The sequence below is a fragment of the Peromyscus leucopus genome, chromosome 2 (assembly GCF_004664715.2).
Source record: "Peromyscus leucopus breed LL Stock chromosome 2, UCI_PerLeu_2.1, whole genome shotgun sequence".
Taxonomy (NCBI): Eukaryota; Metazoa; Chordata; class Mammalia; order Rodentia; family Cricetidae; genus Peromyscus; species Peromyscus leucopus.
In genome coordinates, this window is record NC_051064.1 from 101,307,021 (window position 1) to 101,331,889 (window position 24,869).

Consider the following 24,869-nt stretch of genomic DNA (forward strand, 5'->3'; position numbering starts at 1 on the left):
GTGAGCTGAAATAGTCCCACCTGGCCTCCATAGCCAATGTATCACTCTCCGAGCAAGAGAGACAAAGTTCACATTTCTGAGACCAGAAGTGTCCATGTGCCTCACAGCCCCATGGATATCACACAACACAGAACTAAAAGCTGCAGCATCTCAGGTGGACACTGCAGCCCCAAACAGTATGAACCATGTTCACACCGTGAATTATGTGCAAGATAGCTCCATTCTTAATAAGAGGATAATAAGATGTAAATAAGTTATAGTTTTTATTTTTCACAAATAAAAATGACAGGTAACATGTAAAGGACAGTACAGTAATACATAATAGTAACAGTAAGAGGCTAGCTATCTCATAGAGATAGAAGCCCACAAAATACTATTATACTGATTTTTTAAGAAAGACATTAAATAAATGCAGGAATAATACTTTCAACTAAATCAACAAATCAAAATTGAGCACACACCAAAACATCATCCAGAACCCATAAAGTAGTACTTAAGGAAAAGGAAAATCTGGAATTTCACATCCGGGGCTCTATTGAAGTCAAGGAGGCGCAAATCCTAAAACAAAAATGGAAAAGGAAGTTAAACAATGTTCCCATGAGGTTCCACAGACACATTTCTGTTTCTTTCCCTTTTCAGCTGGGGGTGTAATGTAGGGCCTCATTCATGCTAGGCAGTGCTCCACCACTGAACTATCTTCTAGCTCAGGATGGACACTTAAACACTTCATCTGCTCAAGACATTTTTTTCTTTCTCTTACAGTAGTTTTATAAGCTAAAGAAAAGATCATAAGGGGGTGAGATGACTCAGTGGGTAAAGGTGCTTGTCACTAAGCCTGATGAGGTGAGTTCAATCTCCAGAACGCACATGTGGGAAAAGAGAACAGACTTCCTCAGGTGTACCATGGTAAGCACATTTCTCAGGTGTACCATGGTAAATACATTCCTACAGTATACCATGGTAAGCACATTTCTCAGGTGTACCATGGTAAGCACATTTCTCAGGTGTACCATGGTAAGCACATTTCTCAGGTGTACCATGGTAAGCACATTTCTCAGATATACCATGGTAAGCACATTTCTCAGGTGTACCATGGTAAGCACATTTCTCAGGTGTACCATGGTAAGTACATTCCTACAGTATACCATGGTAAGCACATTTCTCAGGTGTACCATGGTAAGCACATTTCTCAGGTGTACCATGGTAAGCACATTTCTCAGGTGTACCATGGTAAGCACATTTCTCAGGTGTACCATGGTAAGCACATTTCTCAGGTGTACCATGGTAAGCACATTTTTTCAGGTAATAATACCATGGTAAGCACATTTCTCAGGTATACCATGGTAAGTACATTTCTCAGGTGTACCATGGTAAGCACATTTCTCAGGTGTACCATGGTAAGTACATTTCTCAGGTATACCATGGTAAGTACATTTCTCAGGTATACCATGGTAAACACATTCCTCAGGTATACCATGGCAAGAACGTGCATTTATGTACGCACACACAGATGTTAGAAAAATAAAATAAAAAACCCTCTTATTTATAAGAGATTGTTTACATTTTTATTTTATTTTTAATTAAGTATTTATGTGGGGGGATTAGGGGGTGTTCATGCAAGTGCAGCTCCTCTGAGAGTACAGAAGATGGTACTGGGAACCCTGGAGTGGAGATATGGGCAGCTGTGAACCACCCAAATTGGCTACTTAGAAGTAAACTCTGCTGTGGGACGGTCTGTATGTCAAATTGCTCTGATTGGTCAATAAATAAAACACTGATTGGCCAGTGGCAGGGCAGGAAGTAGGTGGGACAAGGAGAGAGGAGAATTCTGGGAAGTGGAAGGCTGAGTCGGAGAGACACTGCAGCCGCCGCCATGACCAGCAGCATGTGAAGACACCGGTAAGCCACCAGCCATGTGGCAAGGTATAGATTTATGGAAATGGACTAATTTAAGCTATAAGAACAGTTAGCAAGAAGCCTGCCACGGCCATACAGTTTGTATGCACTATAAGTCTCTGTGTTTACTTGGTTGGGTCTGAGCGGCTGTGGGACTGGCGGGTGACAGAGATTTGTCCTGACTGTGGGCAAGGCAGGAAAACTCTAGCTACAAATGGCGCCCAACGAGAGGGCAAGAGTTTCCACCTAAAACCTGAGAGAAGATTCTAAAACGGAGCTAAAAACAGCTTCCTAATTGTCTCTCTCAAATGAGCAGCAGCTGCCGGTTTGAGTTCCTGGCGGGTTCCTGGCGTGTGCGCTCGATCTGCAGTATGGCGGGAATGAGGCCCCTGCAAGTGGCACATTAAGCTGCATGGTGGATTTAGCCTTTGCTAGTAGAAAACAAAAAGAGGTTTCTGGGCTACACGCTGCTTTGATAAGAAGCATAGACCCACTATTTCTGAGAGTTGATGGCTCCCAGAGCTGGCGGAAAACGTACCACCGCCATGTTGGGAAGCTGAAGTGGGCAGAGCCAGCAGCCACAGTGCTAAGAAGGCTGCAGTTTAAAGCAATAGGCTCAAGGTAATATAAAAAATAAGCCACATAAAGATGGCTACCACACAGAGAATCTGGATTATGTTCTCTTTGATATTCGTAACTGAAGAAAAACATTTGATTGCAAAAGCTGTTGAGTTATGCCAAAATGTATATTTTAAAGGTACCTTGACTTCAAAATTTGGATTTAAGTATATGTTGCTTTGGAAAAGAGGCTCTGCTTTTGTTTCTACAGAAAGCCAGAGGCTATGGATTTGTTCCAGATTGAGATACATCAGGTTTGACCAGCCAAGACCACCTGAAAGGTCTCCGATGACACCATGGCCCAGATGATGCAATATCCAGAATCGTTTCAAGACAACTGGCTCAGACGATACAGCCTCATGGACTACTCCATGATCCTAAGATTTTCTTTGTGTCCCCTTAAGATACAGCGCTCCCCTCCAGCAGGAAGTAGTAAGAGAAGCTACACCCAAATTCCCAAATATACCAAGCTGACTTTGGAGATGTGTAAAAGTTAAAACCTTCCTTTTAAAAAAAAGAAAGGGAAGTGCTGTGGGACGGTCTGTATGTCAAATTGCTCTGATTGGTCAATAAATAAAACACTGATTGGCCAGTGGCAGGGCAGGAAGTAGGTGGGACAAGGAGAGAGGAGAATTCTGGGAAGTGGAAGGCTGAGTCGGAGAGACACTGCAGCCGCCGCCATGACCAGCAGCATGTGAAGACACCGGTAAGCCACCAGCCATGTGGCAAGGTATAGATTTATGGAAATGGACTAATTTAAGCTATAAGAACAGTTAGCAAGAAGCCTGCCACGGCCATACAGTTTGTATGCACTATAAGTCTCTGTGTTTACTTGGTTGGGTCTGAGCGGCTGTGGGACTGGCGGGTGACAGAGATTTGTCCTGACTGTGGGCAAGGCAGGAAAACTCTAGCTACAAAACTCAAAAGTTATTTCGGAGAGCACTATGTGCTCTTTAAGAAAGAATTTGAAACCCAGTATTGTGGCTAATTGTCCCAGCCCTCAGGAAGCTATGACAGGAGAATGAAGAGTTTTAGGCTAGCCTGGGCCACACAGTAACTTTCAGGCCAGCCTAGACTATATAGTGATAATCTGGAAACTTTTGGACAATCGGTTTTGTATTTTGCAGGGATGGTCACTATTCAATCCTTTAACAATCACATGTATTCAAAAATTTCAATGTAAGAAAAATAATCTCCCTATTAGGCAAACTTATGCATTAGATTCTATTTATACACCACAACACACAGAACAATGTCTCTTCATTTTCTGACCTCTAGAACAAGTCTCTGAGATGGAGTTCTATGATGGAGTCCAGACATCTAACCTGCCTTTCTTCAGCCTATCTGAGAGTACACGGACAGTTGAAGGTGGACTTTAATATAAAAAGAGCCATACATGCTACTGCATGCTTTACAATGCTTCTCATTATAGAGAACGAATGGACCAGGAAACAGCTTGCCTGACCTACCTACCCATGTCCTTCTGAGGAAAACCTGATAGCACTGGAAATTATTAACTAGATTAACACAGCAAATGGCCTAAATCTTTGTAGTGGCAGATACCCAACCATGAAGACTGCAGCACCTCTCATTCTAGCTGTAGACCTACTAAAAACTGAAACCAGTTAGTAACTTCATGGGTAGAGCCAATCATTAGTACTTGTACATAGGGAAGGTTTGGATATCCCAGCTTTTAGATTTAGGGAAGAAGAAAGGGAAGGTTAAAAATCCTATTCATATTAGACATGTTGGCACATGCCTATAATCTTAGCATTTGGTAGTTGCAAAGAGGAGGACCTGGAGTTTGAGGCCATGCTAGGCAACATAGCAAGTTCTAGGTCACTCTAAACTATGTACTGAAATCTATCTGAAAAACCAAGAAACAGGACAGCGATGGAGCTCAGTGGTGGAGCACTTGCCTGGTATGTGCTAGGCACTAGGTTCAACCCCAGAATTGAAAAAAGAAACGAAACAGGCCATCAACATTTAATCATGAATGGGAGAAAGAGCCCCCTCTAGAGAAAGCTATTGGTAGCTGGTGGCCGAGGGGACGGAAGAGTCTTGGTCTTCAGCAGTGTAGTCACTGGTGATAAGCCTCTGTCCAGTGGTTAGTGCCTCATTCAGTGTGTTCCAAAACAAAAGCACAAAGACATGGTAATGGGAAAGAACCTGTTAGGAGGAGGGAGGCCATCAGTGGAGATGGGAAATAAGTAAAAGAGGGTGTAGAGGTGAGATTGAGCAGACTAGAACATTTTGTATACATGTGTGAAATTGTCAAAGAATAAATTTTAAAGAAGGAAAAAAAAAAAAACACTATCAAAACCAAATCAAAAATCAAACAAGTTGGGTGGTGGTGGCGCACGCCTTTAATCCCAGCACTCAGGAGGCAGAGCCAGGCGGATCTCTGAGTTCGAGGCCAGCCTGGTCTACAGAGCGAGATCCAGGACAGGCACCAAAACTACACAGAGAAACCCTGTCTCGAAGAAAAAAAAAAAACACACACACACACACACACACACACAAAAAAAAAAAAAAAAAAAAAAAAAAAAAAAAAAAAATCAAACCAAAGATTACTATCCTGGTCCCAAAGAACTGGACAACAGAAAGCATTTCATCCAGAAGTACCACACACACCTCACTATAACCACCACACAGTATTGTCCTGGTGAAAACCATGTTCTCTGGAAACAACGTGTCTGCGGAGGAAACTGCAAGCGCTTGAGCAGAGTAAGAATACTGTCAGTGGACAGGGACACTCACACATGTGGACCTAAATCTGCTGGTAAAGGAAGTGAGAGGTTTTGAACACTAAATGGACTCTGAAGTCTGCCGATGGTTCCATCATCGACTAAGTCCATGAGAAACCCAGAATTAAGATAGATAGATAGATAGATAGATAGATAGATAGATAGATAGATAGATAGATAGATAGATAGATAGATAGATAGGTAGGTAGATAGGTAGGTAGGTAGGTAGGTAGGTAGATCAATCGATCGATCACTTACTGTTCCTCTTTTTAAGCATTTATGGATATAACTGTGTTTTTCTAAATGTTTCATTAGTAATGCTGAGTCTTGTAAGTCTGGTTCCGTAATAGTCAATAATGTAACTACTTCCATCTGACGGTCCAACAATCTAGAAAAGATAAAAATTTAAAGTTATTCCTTTTACTTTACAAAAGATACTTGAGTTTACTTTTGTTAGTAAGCAATAAAATTATTTCAGTGGCCAAAAAAAACAAGTCTAAGAATAAAACAAAATAAGTAAAGTGGAAAAAGTGCCAGAGAGCTCCCAGGATAGAAAGGAGCTAGAGGAACTGGGTTCTGGCTACATTCTGTGCCCCTTACTCTGGCCTCCCGACCCCTAGGCTCTGCTTTTGTTCTCTACAGGCCACCAATGCCACAATCATGTATTGCCACCTCAGCCTTCTCCAATACACTTCTCTCCCCCACTATTTACACATCAGTTTCAGAGAGCGACCTTCACTGACCTGTTTGTGGTTTATGACTATGGCTAGATAATTACCACATCCAAGGAAATAAAATCTAATATGACTGTCCAGGCCAGACTCCCAGCAGGAGATGGCAGTGTAATTAACTACAACTACCTACAATGCAAAAGGAAGCAGTTCAGTGGACACATAGGCTGGAGCTGGAAAGATGGCAGAGTGGTTAAGAATCCTGCCCGCTTTTGCAGAGGACCCAGGTTTGGCTCCCAACACCCACATAACGGCTCACAACCATCTATAACTCTAGTGCCAAGGGATCTGATGCCCTCTTCTGGCCATGGGCACTGCATGCACATGATGCACAGACATACATGGAGGTAAAACACTCATACACATAAAATTATAGATTTTAAAAATATATTTATAAAAAACCCACACATGTTCATTACAATCATCTTGTCCACTGTTAATCCTGTACAGTTAACAAGGATTCTGTAATTATCATTCAAGACAGAAATCTACAGGTGTGGCCAGTGAGAGAGCTCAGCAAGCATAGAGAAGCTTTCTTACACCAAGTCTGCTGACCTCAGTTTGATCTCTGGAGTCTACTAGGTAGAAGAAGAAAAACAACTCCAGCAACTTGTCCTCTGACCCCTACATGTGTGTCGTTCCCCCCCCCAAACACACACATAAACGAACAGACAGACAAAAGACCCTGTAGCCTTAACAGTAGTAGACAAGAATTTACCAAGTTGTATGTGAGGCCTAGGAAGTTTTTATAAGTATCAATACTCTATAAAACTTATCTGCCTGGCACCAGGCTTCAGTAAACACGTTACACTGTTTTTCTGTCCTGTGTCCCTTCTCAATGTGGTCATTTCTCTAAGCAGTAGCAGAAAAGCTACCATCAAAGCCTACCCCAAACCTTACAAAAGCAACTGCCCCTAACTATAAAGTCATTGAAGATATTTGGTCCCATGGAGGTCACTGGGCCAATGTGCCACTACCTTGGGCCTCAACTGTAGCCGCAAAATCCCTGGTCTGGGCTGACCTTGGGCCATGGGAGTTTATCTCTAAAGTCCCAATGAGCAGCTTCCTCAGTTTCAAACACAGTGTGAAAAATCCTGACAGAAACCGGTGAGGCTGGGATATCCTATGTTGGTATTTCAGCTGCTTACACCAGGATTCTCTACAGTTCCAATGGGGTATGTGAAAAGTGAGGCCTTACATGTAGTAACCAAGTGTCCATGCACTGCCACAGCACTGGAGCACAGGACAGACTTGGTGGCACAGGGCAGTGAGGCAGTTGCTCCATGCACTTTTAAGTTTCAGTCTTGAGACTCAAAGGGTGCTATTATCCACTTTACAGATGAAGAAACGGGAGTCTGCGTACCAGCACCATGGGAGTCGCTCTGAATGAGGAGCCTGCACATGCAACTAACAGAGCCCCTTCAGATCAGACTGTCAAAATAAAAAGATGGGCTACCAAGGGACATCACACAATGCAGTGCTTTGTGGTAATTAACTGCATTGAAAGCAGTTTCCTCAAGTTCCCATCCGAATGTTAGGGCTGGCTGTTGTTTCTAAGGTGTTTAAAGGGGTATTAAAAGACATTTCTGATAGATTATTAGAGTCTATTGGTCTTGGGGGTAGTGAGGAAGTTCTCTTGTGGGAAGAAATGCAACAGTCTGGCAAATGCTTGGGGTGCAGTGTGCTGGGATAGCTCATTCCAAGTGCCCACTACACGACTACCATTCAAGGCTGTGTCAGCCTGCATGCCAGTTACAATTATCTCATTTTCCAGAACCTGTACATAAAGGCATTTCATATTTTAAGTAAAAAAATTATTATAGTTTGTGAAGAGTTTATTCCTTTCTTTATAAAGTAAATGACATTTAAAATTTGTGGTATTTATAGTCTGTTGGGTACATTTAAAAATTGATGTAACAGTTTTATTTAAACATGTCAATATTTGAAATGACATCCTATGCAGCTATTTAAATTTATGATGGAAAACTTAAATGTCAATTTAAAAATATGCAGAGGGTACAGACTTAAAAATATTCTTCTAAGGGTTATTCAACTAGAGCAAAGCAAACTGCCACGAGCACTTCTCATTTCAGTGACTTCAGAGCTGTATGCAGACCTGTGACCCTGGCACTTAAAGACACAGAACGGGGACTGCCACAAATTCAAGGCCAGCCAGAGCGACCCAGCCAGGCTGTCTCACAGAAAGGAACACACAGGGTCTGGAGAGACGGCACAGCAGTAAAGAGCAGCTGCCACGCAGGCAGAGGACCTGGCTTTAGTTCCCAGCACCTACATGGTGGTTCACAACTCCAGTTCCCAGGGGTCTGACACCCTCTTCTAACCTTAGAGAGCACAAGGCACACATGTGGGGCACATATACACATGCAGGGAAAACACTCATACACATAAATAAAATAAATAAATCTAAAAGATAAAAACAAAAAGGACTTTAGTTTAAAAAAATACATAGTTCATTCAGTGCCCAAAACTGAACAGGCTAGATGCAATAGTTCACAGCTATAGTCCGAGGTGTCTGGGGGTAGGTGGGGGTGGGGGTCTGAGGCAGGAAAACCCAAGAATTGAATTGCTTGAACACAAGAACTTGAGGCCAGCCTGGGCTACATAAATGAGAACCCATCTCATAAAAACAAAAACAACTCAACAAATACTTAATTCCTACACTATTCCAGGAAGGTCCCAGACATTTTGCGTATAACAGTGATTAAGATACCATCCCAGCCAACAGGGAGCTTCCTCTGTCGGCTGCAGCTACGCACGTTGACTTAATCCCTAAAGAGTAAATTAACCTGTCTGACATTTATGGATGCTGTGTATAAACTTAAGTAAAAATTAATGCATCTGTGACTTTTTTGTGGGTAAGCTCATGAAGAATTACCAGGAACACTAAGCTGAGAGAAAAATGGTTAATTAGAAGGCAAAATATTCTGAGACTTTATTAAGAAAACAAAAAAGTGAGGTTCAGCTAGTGGAAAGAGGCCAAATAACACAGTCAAAACCCATCTTGTTGGACTATATAATCAGACTGGAACTGAGCCGTTTGCTCTATTTTCTTTTTCTTCCTGTACTATTTTTCCTGATAATTGCATTTACTCATTGAAGAAAAATATATAAATGTTAGAAATTAGGTGATACATGATTGGGTGACTTTTTAATATCATGCATTTCTAATAAGCCCATCTGCAGCTCATTCTAAGCACAGATGTTTTACAATATGTTAGCCACTAACTTGTAGGAAATGCTATGTGTTGGTGTGTTGGTCCCCTTCCCCTTTCCTGTACTGAATATGGCACTCACTGAAGTTTACATGAATGTTATATATAATGTAGCAATTGTTTTTTGTTTTGTTAAGACAGGGTTTCTCTGTGTAGCCCTGGCTGTACTAGAACTCATTCTGTAGATCAGGCTGGCCTCAAACTCAAAGAGATCCACCTGCCTCTGCCTCCCGAGTGCTGGGATTAAAGGTGTGCGCCACCACCGCCCAGCTCCTTTAAGCTATTTTTGTTAGTTCTTCAAAGTTTCTTGTCATAAAGTAGGTGAACAAGAGGGTCAACATGAAGAAGAAGAAGAAGAAGAAGAAGAAGAAGAAGAAGAGAAGAGGAAGAGAAGAAAGAAGAGAAGAAGAAAGAAGAAAGAAGAGGAAGAAAGAAGAAAAAAAAAAAAAAAAAAAAGAAGAGAAGAAAGAAGAGAAGAAAGAAAGAAAGAAGAAGAAGAAGAGGAAGAAGAAGAAGAGGAAGAAGGAGAAGAGGAAGAAGGAGAAGAGGAAGAAGGAGAAGAGAAGAAGAAGAGGAAGAAGAAGAAAGAAGAAGAAGAAAGAAGAAGAAGAAGAAAAAGAAAAAAAAAAGAAAAAAAGAAGAAGAAGAAAAAGAAGAAGAAGAAGAAGAAGAAGAAGAAGAAGAAGAAGAAGAAGAAGAAGAAGAAGAAGAAGAAGAAGAAGAAGAAGAAGAAGAAGAAGGTCAACATACTCTAAGAAGTACTTTTGGGGTCAATGAGGTGTCTCCATGAATAAAGGTATTTGTTGCCCAGCTAGCCAGTCTGAGTTCAATTCTTAGAGCCCACAATGGAAGCAGAGATCCAATTCCACTGAGTTGTACACTGACCTCTACATCTACATGTATGCCACAACATGTATACATGTGCGCGCGCGCGCACACGCACACACACACACACACACACACACAGTAAAAAATGTTGAATTAAAATATTTAAATGAAGAACCGAACTTTCTCTAGCTCACCACACATCTCGAACTCAGAATCGCCTGCTCGCTCCCAGTGCTATTAAGCGTGCCCACCAAATAAGAACTTTATAACAACATAAGGCCTACAGCCACAGAATTCAGACTCAGCTTTAGTGTCCTAAAGCTGCTCTAACAAATGACCACATATTTTGTAGGGTGGCAGACATTTACAATGCTGGAAGGCAGAAGCTCCAAGCTTCTTGAGTCAACTGGCATTCTCCGGCCAACTATCACACTGGATTAGTATCCACACAGTAAACCAAGATGACCCCCCATATTAAGACCTTTAACTTGCCTGGCTTAGAAATGACACTCACCGTTTCCCTTGGCCCAGACTGCCCATGGAAAAGGAGGTGGCCTGGAGAGAACTTCTTGTTCTTTACCCTTGATGTCATTGGTCTAATTCTCCATAATAGTTCTTCCATCCCACCCCACCCCCCTGCAACATACACTCATATCCACCTCCCCCAATCCTCCCATTTATAGGTACCTACACACAGAATAAGCACACAATGAGCTGCCACGTGATTTGAATCTGTACTTATTCTTAGAAATGTGACATTCTTCGAATAAATATCTACTTTAAATTTACCTAACAGTGGGGCTGGAGAGATAGCTTAGCAGTTAAAAGCAGTGACTGCTCTTCCAGAGCATCCAGGTTCAATCCCTAGCACCCATACAGTGGCTTACAACTGTCTGTAACTTCAGTTCGAGGGGATTCAATGCCCACTTCTGGCCTCTGTGGGCATCAGGAATGCATCTGGTACACAGGCATGCACGCAAGCAAAACTCTCATATACATAAAATAAAAATAAATGTTTAAAAAAATTCTGCAGTCCAGGCAGTGGTGGCACGTGCCTTTAATCCCAACACTTGGGGAGGCAGAGGCAGGCAGATCTCTGAGTTCGAGACCAGCCTGGTCTTCAGAGTGAGTTCCATGATAGCCAAAGCTATACACAGAGAAACCCTGTCTCGAAATGCAACCCCTGCTCCCTAAAAAAAAAATGTGCTTAAAATTTTATCTTATAGTATTGTGCTACAAATCTTTATAATTGAAATCTCTTTTCTTTTTTGCTAATTTGTTTGTATCTCATGGCAGGATTTAAATCAGGGACTCCTGGATGCTTGGCAAGTAGACTAAGCAGTCTCGTGGATAGTCTTCACTTTTTTTTGATACAGGGTTTCATTTACTGGCCCAGACTGGCCTTGAACTCACTCTGGAGCCCAGGCAGGCCTTGAACTTGGCAGTCTTCCTGCCTCAGCTTCCCAAGTAGCCAGGATTATAGGCCTGAGCCACCAGGCCTGGCTAAAATTATTGTCACAGAATCTATGATTTTAAGACTTTTCATGCTGCTATGTACACATTTGGGTAAGCGCTGTTGTAACTACTAATGTTACAAAGGATTTCCCTATTAGTGGGCAGACCTACAAACAGAGCTATAGTGGACATCTTTGTGCATGCTCCCTGGTTGACAGGAACATGAAGTTTTTGAGTACATGCTCAGGAAGCTTTCCTTATTTGCTTATTAGTTATGTAAATAACCAATTCTGTCAATTGACTATTAATTTATTATGCTCTTCTACTAGGCTATCATTTTTGTTAATTTGCAGAAACTGACTATATAGTCTAGATATCAATTCTTATTGTTGTTATCCTTTTACTCAGTCTGTTAACTCTTTGTTTAGCCTATTGTATCTTTTTAAAACCAGAATTTCTCTTGTTTGTTTGGTTTTTTTTGTTGTTGTTGTTGTTGTTTTCGGTTTTTTGACACAGGGTTTCTCTGTGCTAGGATTAAACAAGTGTGCTGATTCATACAACTTGGGCTTTGTTATTTGTTTATGTTGAAATGTTGTATCACTGTGTAGTTCGGGCTATTCTGGGATACATGCAGTAGCCCTGGTTAGCCTTCAACTCAAGATCATTTCACCCATGAGTGCTCAGATTACAGTCATGAGCCAACATACCTTTCTGTTCTACTTCTAACTTTCTCCATAGAAAGAATGCAAACTGTTGGAGTGCATGCGCGCACGCGTAGAGGTGGGTCTTTGCTCCTCCCCTTGGCACTGTCATAAATAGCCTTTTGGAATAAAGTTCTGGGCTGGTGGGTTTGGAACCAGGCCCTCCCAAGGCTAACCTGTGTTTCTGTCTTTCCTCTCATCTAGGTTTCTCCTTCTAGCTAATATTTCTCATTTCTCCCTGCTCAAGAGTAACATGGAAGAATAAGAGGGAGCTGGTCTCCCTCAGCAAATATTAATACTGACTGGACAAAATGCTGACCAGATCAAATCATCTCCCAGGGAGCTATCACGCTAGTGAGAAAGCAACTGACTCAGCAGTCGACTATAAGACAACAATGACGCAGCCATGTCCATCCCAATGTCCCAGACAAGCACGTCTGTATCTCCTAAAAGTTGAATTCCACTGTTTCCATATTGACTTCTCTGCATGTTTAATTTTTTTATAAGGGCATGAAAACCATCTTACCAGGATCACATTAAATTAGCATCAGAATGCCTACTTGAGTACCAGAATTTATGGATTTGGACCATTTGACTTCATTTTCTTTTAACAACTGATAATTGTAATTTAAATGACTAATATAAATATTATTCTTTACGTAGTAACACTCACCATGATGTCTCCTGAGGAAACCACAGCTTAGGGATTGGTCAGACAGTTTTAAACATTTGTTATTAAGTCACTAAATGCCCCCACAGGGTAAGTGAACTGAAATCTACCTAATTAACTCAGAGCAGAAACAACACAAACTAATAAGTCACCTTAGTTGGCCAATTTATTTCCCCCAATAAATAACCCTAGGGTTAAATGAATAATGTGAGAACCTGTGGCTAGATTTGATACTTATCAGTCTTATGCTTTTATGTACTGCTGCCCACACCGAGCATCCACCAAATAAGCTGTCAAGGCTCCGGCACTGGCAGATTAGAAGGGAGTACATTTTGTTCTCCTTCAGTCAGCAGCACACATATCAAAGGCCAAGGGGTACACAGGGTTTTTCTCAGAACAGGCTGCCTTTCTCCACAGTTAGCCCAAGGCTCTGACATCATTTATGTTCTAAGATAAACTGAAAAGTCTAGAATCTTCAACATTTTAGCAAAGTTGAAAAAAATTATTCAAGATGAAATCAATATTGTTTGTTTGGAGAGAAACTGTCCTGAACTTACTGTGTAGCTGGCTTCAAAACTCTTGCCTCAATCTCCCAAGTGTCCACATTACAGGCATGAGCCACCATAGCTGGCTCAAAAATAAAGCTCTTTTTATTTAAAGCCTTGGTTCCTAAGGAAATATTTCTGTTAAAAAGCAGAATCTACTATCAAACCTCTCTTAGGATAGTTAGGACTATAAAGTCCTCTAGGGCAAGGACTCAAACATATTATCCCCGTTGCTCACTAAACCTGTCAATGTGACAGCGCCACACCTACTGCAGAGAATTTATTTATTATTCTTAATTATACTTATTTTGTGTGGGTAGGGCTAGGTGGCAGGTGTGGATGCACATGCCATGGCACATGTGAAGAAATCAGAAGATAACTTGTAGGAGTTGGTTAGCTCCTTCCACCTTTACATGGGTTCCAGGAATTGAACACAGGTCTCAAGCTTAACAGCAAGTGCTTTTACCTGGTGAGCTATCTTGCCCACTCTGCAATTTATCATATCAGCTTTTATCTTTATTCATTGGTCCTCATAACCCTATGAACTTTGAAATTTTACGTAAGGACCTATTACAGTATGAATGTGTCCCTCAAGTTTAATCCCCAATGTGTTGGATTTAAGAGGTGGGGACGCTGACATAACTGGGCTGTTCCAGGCCTATATGGGTTATTCAATAAGATCCAATCTCCAACAAAACAAAACACCAAAAAGGGTCAGCAAGATGGCCCAGCAAGCAGGTCTGGAGACCCGAGTTTGATCTTTAGAGTCAATGTAAAGGTGGAAGGCAAGAATTGACTACATGAAGTTGTCCTCTGAAGGCCATGCCCACACATACACACAATACTGTTTCTGAGAGAAATATTAGAAGATATTATGCTAATGAGTGGTCACCAGTCATCCATGTTATATAAGAACAGGGCACAACAACTGATAATCTTCCAAAAACACCAACAGCTCTACCTTTAAAATGGTCAACAAACAAGCGGTTCAGCAATGGCCTTTAACAACAGAGAAACTCCAGGCTTTAGAAGAGCTGGTAAAGAACAGTTAAATGCTCAGCATATTGAAGAATCAACCAGCCCTTGGAATTCTCCTGTATTTGTTATTAAAAAGAAATCTGGTAAATGGAGAATGGTAACAGACCTTAGAGCAATTAACAAAGTAATTCAGCCCATGGGCTCTCTACAATCTGGAATTCCTTTGCCAACTCTGTTACCAAAAGGATGGCCTCTCATAGTTATTGATTTAAAAGACTGTTTCTTTTCAATATCCTTACAAGAAAAAGACAGAGAAAGATTTGCTTTCACAGTGTCTACTTATAATTCTCAACCAGTTAAAAGATTTCAATGGAGGGTCCTCCTACAGGGAATATTGAATAGCCCAACTCTATGCCAATATTTTGTACAACAGCCATTGGAAGTGGTATCTAAAAAATTTCCTAAATCTATAATTTAGCATTATGTGGATGATATTTTACTAGCTGACTCAAATGCAGATACTCAAATGCAGATGTTTGAAGAAGTAAAGAAAATTTTGCCTTGCTGAGGATTACAAATTGCTCCTGAAAAGATACAAAGAGGAGATTCTATTATTTAGGATATAAAATTGAGCTACAAAAAAATTAGACCCCAAAAGGTGCAAATTAGGAGAGATAGACTACAGACTCTTAATGACTTTCAAAGATTATTTGGAGACATTTCTCATCTACGAACTATTGTTGGGGTAAAAAATGATGAACTGAATAATTTGTTCAAAACCTTAGAAGGTGACAAGGACTTAAACAGTCCAAGAGAATTATCACCTGAAGCTGAGAAAGAATTGGCCTTGGTAGAAAAGAAACTACATGAAGGGCACATAGATCGTATTGATCCAAAGCTGGATTGCATTTTGGTTATTTTACCTTCTAGGCATTCTCCTACAGGAATATTAATGCAGAGGGAAGATATTATATTGGAATGGATATTTTTACCAAATAAACCAAATAAAAACTTATGTGGAAAAAATCTCTGACTTGATTTGGAAAGGAAAATTGAGACTTCGTCAATTAGCAGGAATAGACCCAGCAGAAATTGTCGTACCTTTAACTAAGGAGGACATTGAAAAATTATGGATAGAAAGTGAACCTTGGCAAAAAGCTTGCAGTAATTTTTTGGGAGAAATTAACAACAAATATCTCAAAAGCAATAGAATTGATCTTATAAAGAGAGCTGATTGCATCTTGCCTCGAATTGTACTGGAAAAACCCATATCTGGAGTTTGTACATTTTATACAGAAGCCAACAAACACGGAAAAGCAGGTTACAAATCCAAAAATTTAAGCAAAGTGGTTCAAAGTCCTTATAATTCAGTTCAAAAATCAGAATTGTATGCTATTCTGTTGGTATTAATGGATTTTTCAGAACCTCTCAACATAGTAACTGACTCTCAGTATGCTGAAAGAGTAGTATTACATATTGAAACTGCAGAATTTATCCCTGATGCTTCAGAATTAACTTCACTATCCATTCAATTACAAGATACAATCAGGAAAAGGAGTCATCCTTTATATATAACTCACATCTGATCCCATACTGGTCTGCCAGGCCCTCTAGCACAAGGCAATGATGAGATTGATAAATTATTGATAGGAAATGTGCTGGAGGCCTCAGAATTTCATAAAAAATATCATGTCAATAGTAAAGGTTTAAAAAAGGATTTTTCCATAACCTGGCAAGAAGCCAAAGAAATAGTAAAGAAATGTCCTACTTGTTCCTTCTACAATCAAACGCCATTACCAGCAGGATTTAACCCAAAGGGTAATCAGAGGAATGAAATCTGGCAGATGGATGTGTTTCACTTTGCAGAATTTGGAAAATTGAAATATGTACACCACACCATTGATACTATTCAGGATTTCAATGGGCAGCTGCTTTGAGTTCTGAAAAAGCTGATTCTGTAATCATTCATTTGCTAGAAGTTATGGCCATCATGGGTATACCTGCACAAATCAAAACTGACAATGCTCCATCATATGTCTCTGTTAAAATGAAACAGTTTTTTGCTTATTACAATATGAAGCATATTACAGGTATACAACATATTCCTACAGGTCAAGCAGTTATAGAAAGATCAACAGAACTCTAAAGGATATGCTAAATAAACAGAAAGGGGTAACAAAACCCCCCAGAAATAGACTACATAATGCTCTATTAACTTTAAATTTTCTCAATGCCAATGAGAAAGGAACAACAGCCGCAGAGAGACATTGGATAATAGAAAAAAAACTACAGAATTAAATCAGCCTATATACTTTAAGGATGTGCTGACCTCAGAATGGAAACCAGGATATGTATTACATTGGGGACGAGGTTTTGCTTTTGTTTCTACAGGAGAAGATAAGCTGTGGGTACTATCAAAATTGATAAAGGTTCGATTTGAACAAGAGAGATCTCTTAATTAGAGGAGGTGATAGTTCATCAACTAGCATGAACATCCAGTTTAAACTAACTTATACCAGTAACACATGCCTTTTCATTTAATCAGATAATAACTTGCCAAAAAGGAACATCCCCAAAATTAGTCTTGGGGAAAGGTCTTTGTTTTTGTCTTTTAGGAGAATGAAGGTTAAGGAATCTGAAGAACACTGGACAAATGAGACAACTGAAGAAAAGGGACAAATCATCTATCCCAAGAAACAGAATGAAACGGTGTATGGGTATATATTATCTAAAAAATTTTATGTCTTCCTAAATGTTTGTTTCTGCTTTTCTCTAAAGATTTAACATTATTGGTCTTCTAATAGTCCCAGTTCAATTAAAATTTAAAGCTGACTTTGGAGTTGGAGAATGGCTCTCTCCTTCTTTAAACTCAAGCATGTTGTTAAAAGGAAAATGCAAACTCCCTGTATCATGCCAGAAGAAAAGAGCCATCTTCTGCTATGGGACAGGAGAAAAGCCAAATTAATTAAGGGACTATTCATTCTATTACTGATCTCAACTCTTTGATTCTATTCTGATTCTTTAAACTTTTCTTAAAGTATTAATTTTATATCAAAATTTACAAGAATATATATATATATATATATATAGAGAGAGAGAGAGAGAGAGAGATACATTTTAAGCTTTGTTAAGATATGAATGGTCATATAAAGTACTAACTAATTCTAGAAAGAAAAAAGGCTTCAATTAGCTGCATATATATGTCTTTGTGTTCAAGTCTCTAATTAGTTTTCTGCAAGAATTCACGGCCAGGCCTAACATCAACTGAAGTCTCCAGAAAGAAGATGGGGCCCCACAACAACAACAATTCCACGTGAACAATAATAACATCACTAAGCTGACAAACATCATCTATAGATTAGCTTTGAACTACAAAGTGCGCAGAGCAATTTTGAGAGGGCTAGCTGAGATGATCCAGTCTCAAAGACTACTTGAATAAGGATTTGAGATAAACCCTGAACTTTGGCATTATACACAGATTGGATAACGAAGGATATAGTTACCTTTCCTAGAATTTGACAATTAACCTAAAATTTTTCTTTTCAGGATAAAGATACATTCGCCCATACCCAGCAGGAAGCAATTTTAAGAATACGACGCCCACATTCCCAAAGAGGTGGTGTGGGGTGGGTGGTTATTTTTGGTCTTTTAATGGGTTTTGGGTCTAGGATAATTTTCATTGATTAGGGGGGTTGGTTACAAGTTGTCAAGGGTTAGGAAAAGGGCTAAGCAAAGGAGATTAGATTTAAGGTTCTTGTTTAAAAAAAAAGAAAGAAAAGAAAAAGACAATTACTAGTTTTAAAAACTTTACATTGCATTGGATTGTTTTATATTGTATACAAATTATATATATTGAAATTGATATTGTTAGAAAATGCTATATGTATATTTCTAATTGTACTTATACCGTTCATTTAACAATGTAATGCAATTTTCTGATCCTTGAATGTTATTACCAACTATTAGGATATAAAGAAATGAAAGTTAGTAGTTAGACATTATAATAGAACTCGTAGTCATATTAGGTATGTTTTCAAGATTGAGCAGATATATTTTAGATAAACAGGTCATCTTCAAACCCTTCAGAGATCTACAAAATATGGTATTTAAAATGTTTTAATAACTTAGAAAATTTTTCTTTTTTGTTATGACTATGAGACATGTCGGCTCCTGGCAGTACCAATCTACTTCAGAGAAAATATGGGCAATTGAAGTTAACTTTCATTGTGGCAAAAGTTAGCCACTGGACAACAAAGTATCCTTGAATCAACTGCTGACAAACAGGACAGACAGGACAGGAAACAAAGGACTACTGATTCTTGCCAAAACAAGTGTGGTTATGGCTTTATCAAAAGGCATCTTCTGAGGACAGGACAATATGGCACCATCCCTGAAGTGGCCTTCGCAATCCAGAAAAGGTACAGTGCCCTTTTCTTTGAAGGCAGCCGAAAAGCCAGTGGGCCGATGGCTTCTGATGTGCAATGGAACAGCAGCTGAAACAGTTATTCTTGAAGAGTAACTAAGCTCCCGCCTCTCAATAGTAGAATGGCATTATTAGAGGGATGTAGAGAAGAACAGGATGCTGAGATGAAGCCACATACACACACAGCCAAGAAGAATGGACAGCTGAATTCAAAAAACATGAACAATTTCCAGAAATTAAAATCCTGAATCATGACATGACACTAGTGGAATTCAGGTGTTTCTGGTACATGGACTGCTCTCACCCAATGTGAGGTTGAACTGTTGACCTTGTGTACATCCTACTTCACAAATGAGTCTGTCAGATACGCTAAGCCTAAAGGCTGAAGATGATGCCCCAACACTGTGGAGAAACCTCAGATGACTGTCCAGGCAGCTGGCTGTTTCTGTCAACTCACAATTTTTTGGAAGTTGCTTGCATGTACTTCCTGTTTTTATTTTTGTTAGCTAATATTATTTCCTTCTTGGGTCTCTGAGGGAGTTGAAGATTAGTTAGTTATAGTTGAAGATTAATTAGGATAGAAAGTGAATTAGATACATTTTGGACTTACCAAAATAGGATAGATAATGGAATTATTTTGTCTGAATTTGTCAAATACAAATGGACTAGACATTGTTTAGGTATTTATTACTTGTATATATTGTATATAGTTATTGTACTTTTGTAGATAGTTTTTCTTATGTTAGTTATAAGCTTTTTCCTTTTTCCTTTTTATTAAAATAGAAAAGGGAAAATATGGTGATACTTTATTTTGTACTAAAATGTTATTTGTATGTTAATAAATAAAGTTGCCCGGGGACCAGAGCTATTAGCAAGCCACAGGAAAGCTGGGCAGTGGTGGTGTATGCCTTTAATCCCAGCACTTGGTAGGCAGAGCTAGGTAGATCTCTGTGTGTTCAGGGATACAGCCAGCATTGGAGACACACACCTTTAATCTCAATACCAACCATAGAAGACCTGGAGGTCTGTACAGACAGGCAGTGACGAGGCTGTCATGTGGTTGGGTTTACAACCAATGAGAAGGCAGAACTGAAAGTCTTTATAAAGACTTTAACACAGGAAGTAGCTCTCTTTCGGAGAGGTAGGACCACCACAGGAGGAAGGGTAAGGTTTTAGCTCTTAGCTCTGACCTCTTGGCTTTCTTCTTTGCATTGGTTCTGTGTTTCTTATTTAATAAGACAGTTGGTAACATCTACACAATATAAAACATGAAGTTGTCCTCTGAAGGCCATGCCCACACATACACACAATACAAAACATGAAGTTGTCCTCTGAAGGCCATGCCCACACATACACACAATACAGGACAACAACATGAAGTTGTCCTGTGAAGGCCATGCCCACACATACACACAATACAAAACATGAAGTTGTCCTCTGAAGGCCATGCCCACACATACACACAATACAGGACAACAACATGAAGTTGTCCTATGAAGGCCATGCCCACACATACACACAATACAAAACATGAAGTTGTCCTCTGAAGGCCATGCCCACACATACATACAATACGAAATAAAACATCAACAGATAAAATAAAAGAAATGACCTATTCTAAGGTGCTTGGTTCTAGCAGCCCAATACACTAAGGTCTAAAGGGAAACAAACACTGCTTACTAAGCTACTACTTCTAGCTTTTCTACTTGTTTGGATCTGTAACTATTCTGTCTCACAGGTTTGCCAGAATACACATTAGTGATGCTGATTTGAAATTTTCTGATTACGTACAAATGGAAGAGGTTTCAATACAATTAAAATATTTTTCTCTTCAAAAAAAAAAAAAAAAAGAAAACAAAAAACTACCATTGCCTTAGAGGTAGAGGCAGGGAGATCAGGAGTTCAAGGCTAGTCTATGCTATGTGATACTCTGTCTCAAAATAAAAACAAACAAACAAGATGTATTAAATTTTGGATATCTTAATTTGGACAATACCAATAGAACATGACTTTGCTTGATCATCATTTAAAGTGAGAAGTCCATTCTAACACTAGGTGCCTTTGCCTCTTCCTGCCTACACCTGTTCCACGGTTAGACAGGTTATCTGCCTAGGCGTGTGGCTTGTGTGTAAAGGCAGGAAAAGTTCAACTTTAAAACCAAATATTTGCAGGGCAGTTGGTGGTGCACACCTTTAATCCTAGCGCTTAAGAGGCAGAGGCAGGTGGATCTCTGAGTTCGAGGCCAGCCTGGTCTACCAAGCGATTTCCAGAATGGCCAGGGCTAGAACTCAGAGAACCCCTGTATGGAAAACCAACAACAACAACAACTATTTTCCTTGTTTAATTCTTGTATCTCATTTATCTACATGCTGGCCCCCTCCTCACAGAGGAGTCAAAATTCAAGAGTAACCGGCCTTTAAAGCATTGACAGTAACACCAAGCAGTCAGAACTGAAGAGGGGCAGTGCTGACTGAGGGCAGAGCAAAGCATGATTTAAAGGCACACTGACACTCACTGAGGACACTAGGTGCTCTATAAATGCTTGCCCTAGTGCTGCTCAACAAGATTCATCCTTGCCTCTAATGTAAGAAGCTTCATGAGCAATCACAAGCAGTTTCTTATTTAACAGAGAACATATGGTGGCACTTTGAAATGCTTAAGGACAGCATCTCATAAACTATGCCAGTCACCAAACCCACTGTAGCATGAGAAGGTGAGGCTGTCACAGAGAAACAGGGAGAAATCTCCAGTAGAGAACATAAAATCTGTGTGGATTTGGTCTTGCTTGAGGCTATCCACTACTAGAAACCATGTGGAGTACACACACACTCCTTTGTTTATCCTGTAAGTTAGCTAGATTATAATTTCTGTCATTTGCACAGAGTGCAATTTGTAGAAAGTGCCTATGCACTTCGAAAGAAAATCTTACTTCTGTCTCCTGAATGTTCATATATGTGCCAGAGTCCCATCAATGCATCCTATTCTGGTAATTGACAAGGTGATCAGGACTGCCAGGCAAATAAATTCTAAGTCAGAGATATAATTGTAACCTGCCTTAGAGACTCATTACAAAATATATTATAAAATTATAAAGATTTCTGGAAATTCTCCAGTAAAGAAATTTCTACTCACTTGAACCCATATCTACAGTCACCTTTGAACATACAGTCCTTTTTGAAATAAGTATCCTATAGCTTTAGAGCTACAGTTTGAGAAATGTTTACTGAAACTGCAACCAGATCCCTCAGGCCCAGCATCTGCAGCCAAGTTGTAAAGCATTCATTCCCCTTTGTTTCCCAATGTATCTGAAGTGTCACATACGTGGAGAGGTCCACCAAACTCCCATGCGGACTATAGTTTACCTTCTAGACTGAAACTAACTTACCTGCATTGAAATAAGAACAAAATCAATTAGGCTCCCAATTCCACAAAATCCTACGGTGCAAAACTTTAGCAAGCCTAGGAAAGCACAAAGGAAAATAATTCACAATACGAAAGTCTTATAAATACTTAAAATGTTTCTAGCTTTCTACCAAGCTATAGTCTATAAACTCTACAGTATGATAAAAAGGAGAATCTTTAAAAAAATCAAATCTTCACCTAAAAATACAAAAATGTTTTAAAGGAACCTCATATACAAAATAGTTTAGTAACTAATATAACAACAACAAAAATAGTAAATAAATAAAAAAATATATACTCTACAAAACTTAAAAAAAAGTGTTTCCATCTACCCACATCTGGGCCTCTGTGTGTCTGTCCAGCAGGCACAGGGGTTTCAGCAACACAAACAACAGACCCTCAGCACCCCAGAGCTCACAGTACCTTTTAGTAGCAAAGCCCTTTACTGATCTGAACAGACAAAACACATTATGTGATACAAGTTTAACTGAACAGAGCAGAAAGTTCAAATCTATACTGTCAAGCCACAAAAATGTTCAACAAAAATACTGATCTTGTAAAATTCCAAAATCCGGCCAGGCAATAGTGGCACACACCTTTGATCTCAGCACTCAGGAGGCAGAGGCAGCAGGATCTTCGTGAGGTCAGCCTGGGCTACAGAGTGAGTTCCAGGACAGCCAGGACTACACAGAGAAACCTTGTCTTGAAAAATAAAACAAAACATCCAAAATTTGACTAGTAACTCAAATATCTCTAATTCTGCCAAATAAATACATGTAAAATAAATAAATAAAATAAAATAAAACAATGTTTTTAAAATAATTGCTCCACATACAGCTAAACAGATAATCAACTCAAAATTGTTAAGAGTAGATGAGATCACCTCTCCAAACACAAAGCTGCAAGCACATAAATGTACAAGAGCTGGTTTCTTCTTAGGGCTGGACATAGGGCAGAATACTGCATGCATTGGGGTAGCACACGGCAGTAATTTAGTAACAGCCATTAAAATCCAAAAAGTAAAGAAACATTGCTTTTAGTTTTCTCCCAAGCACTTCCTATCTACCTTTTTACTACCTGTCTGCTGAAAGCTTGGTTATGACAGGGTTTCTGTGTGTCTTGTTTACGTCTTCATCCTAAGTGCTTATGGCATTGCCTGGAACCTAGTAGATGGTTATTCCCTGTTAAATAAATGGATGAATCTCCTATCCCAGTTCCTAAGATCTCAGTCACTGTATCCAGTATTTCATAAAGTAATTCCTGTAGGTATGCTGTGGAAACATGCCTGCTGACATTAGCATTTTAGTGAAAATTTGGAGATATCACACATGTACTGTGGCATGTGGGTGACACCACATACACGTATATACAAACAGACACAAAATAAATAAATGTCAATGTCTAGAAAAATGTAATGCTAAAAACGCTTTAAACAGCCAAGCATGGTGGTGCAACCTTTAATCTCAACACTTGAGGAGGCACAGGTGGTTCAAGGTCAGCCTAGACTGCATAGTGAGTTCCAGGACAGCCAGGGCTACATAGAGAAACCCTGTCTCAAAACACACACACACACACACACACACACACACACACACACACACACACACACACACACACACACAAAACAACCAGAAAGAAAGAGAAAATGCCTCTACAAGATAGTACTATAGGCAAGCCTATAGGGCATTCCTTTTAATTAATAATTGAGGTGGAAGGGTCGAGCCCATGGTGGGTGGGGCCATCCCTGGGCTGGTGGTCCTGGGTGCTATAAGAAACCAGGCTGAGAAAGCCAGTAAGCAGCATTCCTCTACAGCATCTGCATCAGCTCCTGCCTTGCTTGAGTTCCCGTCCTGACTTTAATTATGAACAGTGATGTGGAAGTCTAAGCCAAATAAACTATTTCCTCCCCAAGTTAATTTGGTCACAGTGTTTTATCATAGCAATAGTAACCCTAATTAAGACAAAAATATACACTGTAATCTTCATCTTTACTTCCATAATTTTTATGTAGTTATTTTTTTCTTTTAGTACATTTTATTTACTGTGGGAGTGGGGGGGATACACATGCCATGACCTGTGAGTGGAGGTCAGAAGAAAACAGGAGGGTAAGTTGTCCTTCACCATGTGGGTCCTAGGATTGAACTCAGCTGGTTAGGCCTGGTAGCAAGCTCCTTTTCCTGACCTGGTAAGCCATCTTGCCAACCTGTAGCTATTTTCTTTGTTTGTTTTTTTCTTCACATAGGTCTCTCTATGTAGCCCTGGCTATCCAAGAACTCATTATATAGGCGAGGTTGGCCTTAAACTCACAGAGATCCACTTGCCCCTGCCTCCCAGCTGCTGAGAGAAAAGGTGTGTACCACCGTGCCCAGCTTCATTTTCTTTGTTCACTAAGTCAACACTGGCTTTTGTTTATGTACTATACATTTAGTTTCAGATACGAGTGACAGAAATACACCTCCCCCAACCCCATATAGAAGATCCCTCTTTGCTCTCTGGTGCGTAGTTACATGCAAAGACTAGGGCTGCCAGTTGGGAAGCCGAGCATTCAAACTTTACATTTGCTCAATATGCCAGCAGAATCCAATAGTAAGTAAAACATGATCTCCAAAGACAGAAAATTTGGGTTCCTATTAAGCTAAATG

The 24,869-nt window shown here is 39.8% G+C and overlaps 1 protein-coding gene across 1 annotated transcript in view; it reads right to left on the reverse strand.

Annotated features, from left to right (window-relative positions):
* Positions 1-239: 239 nt before the first annotated feature.
* The window catches only part of Tm2d1 (TM2 domain containing 1), a 39,408-nt gene continuing 14,778 nt past the window's right edge, over positions 240-24,869 (reverse strand). Inside the window, exons 5-7 of the mRNA XM_028870282.2 lie at positions 22,211-22,284; positions 5,520-5,649; positions 240-558 (exon numbers count right to left, since the gene is read on the reverse strand). Of these exons, the coding sequence (XP_028726115.1) occupies positions 5,539-5,649; positions 22,211-22,284 (185 nt within the window). The 3' untranslated portion in view covers positions 240-558; positions 5,520-5,538. The remainder of the gene's footprint in view (positions 559-5,519; positions 5,650-22,210; positions 22,285-24,869) is intronic.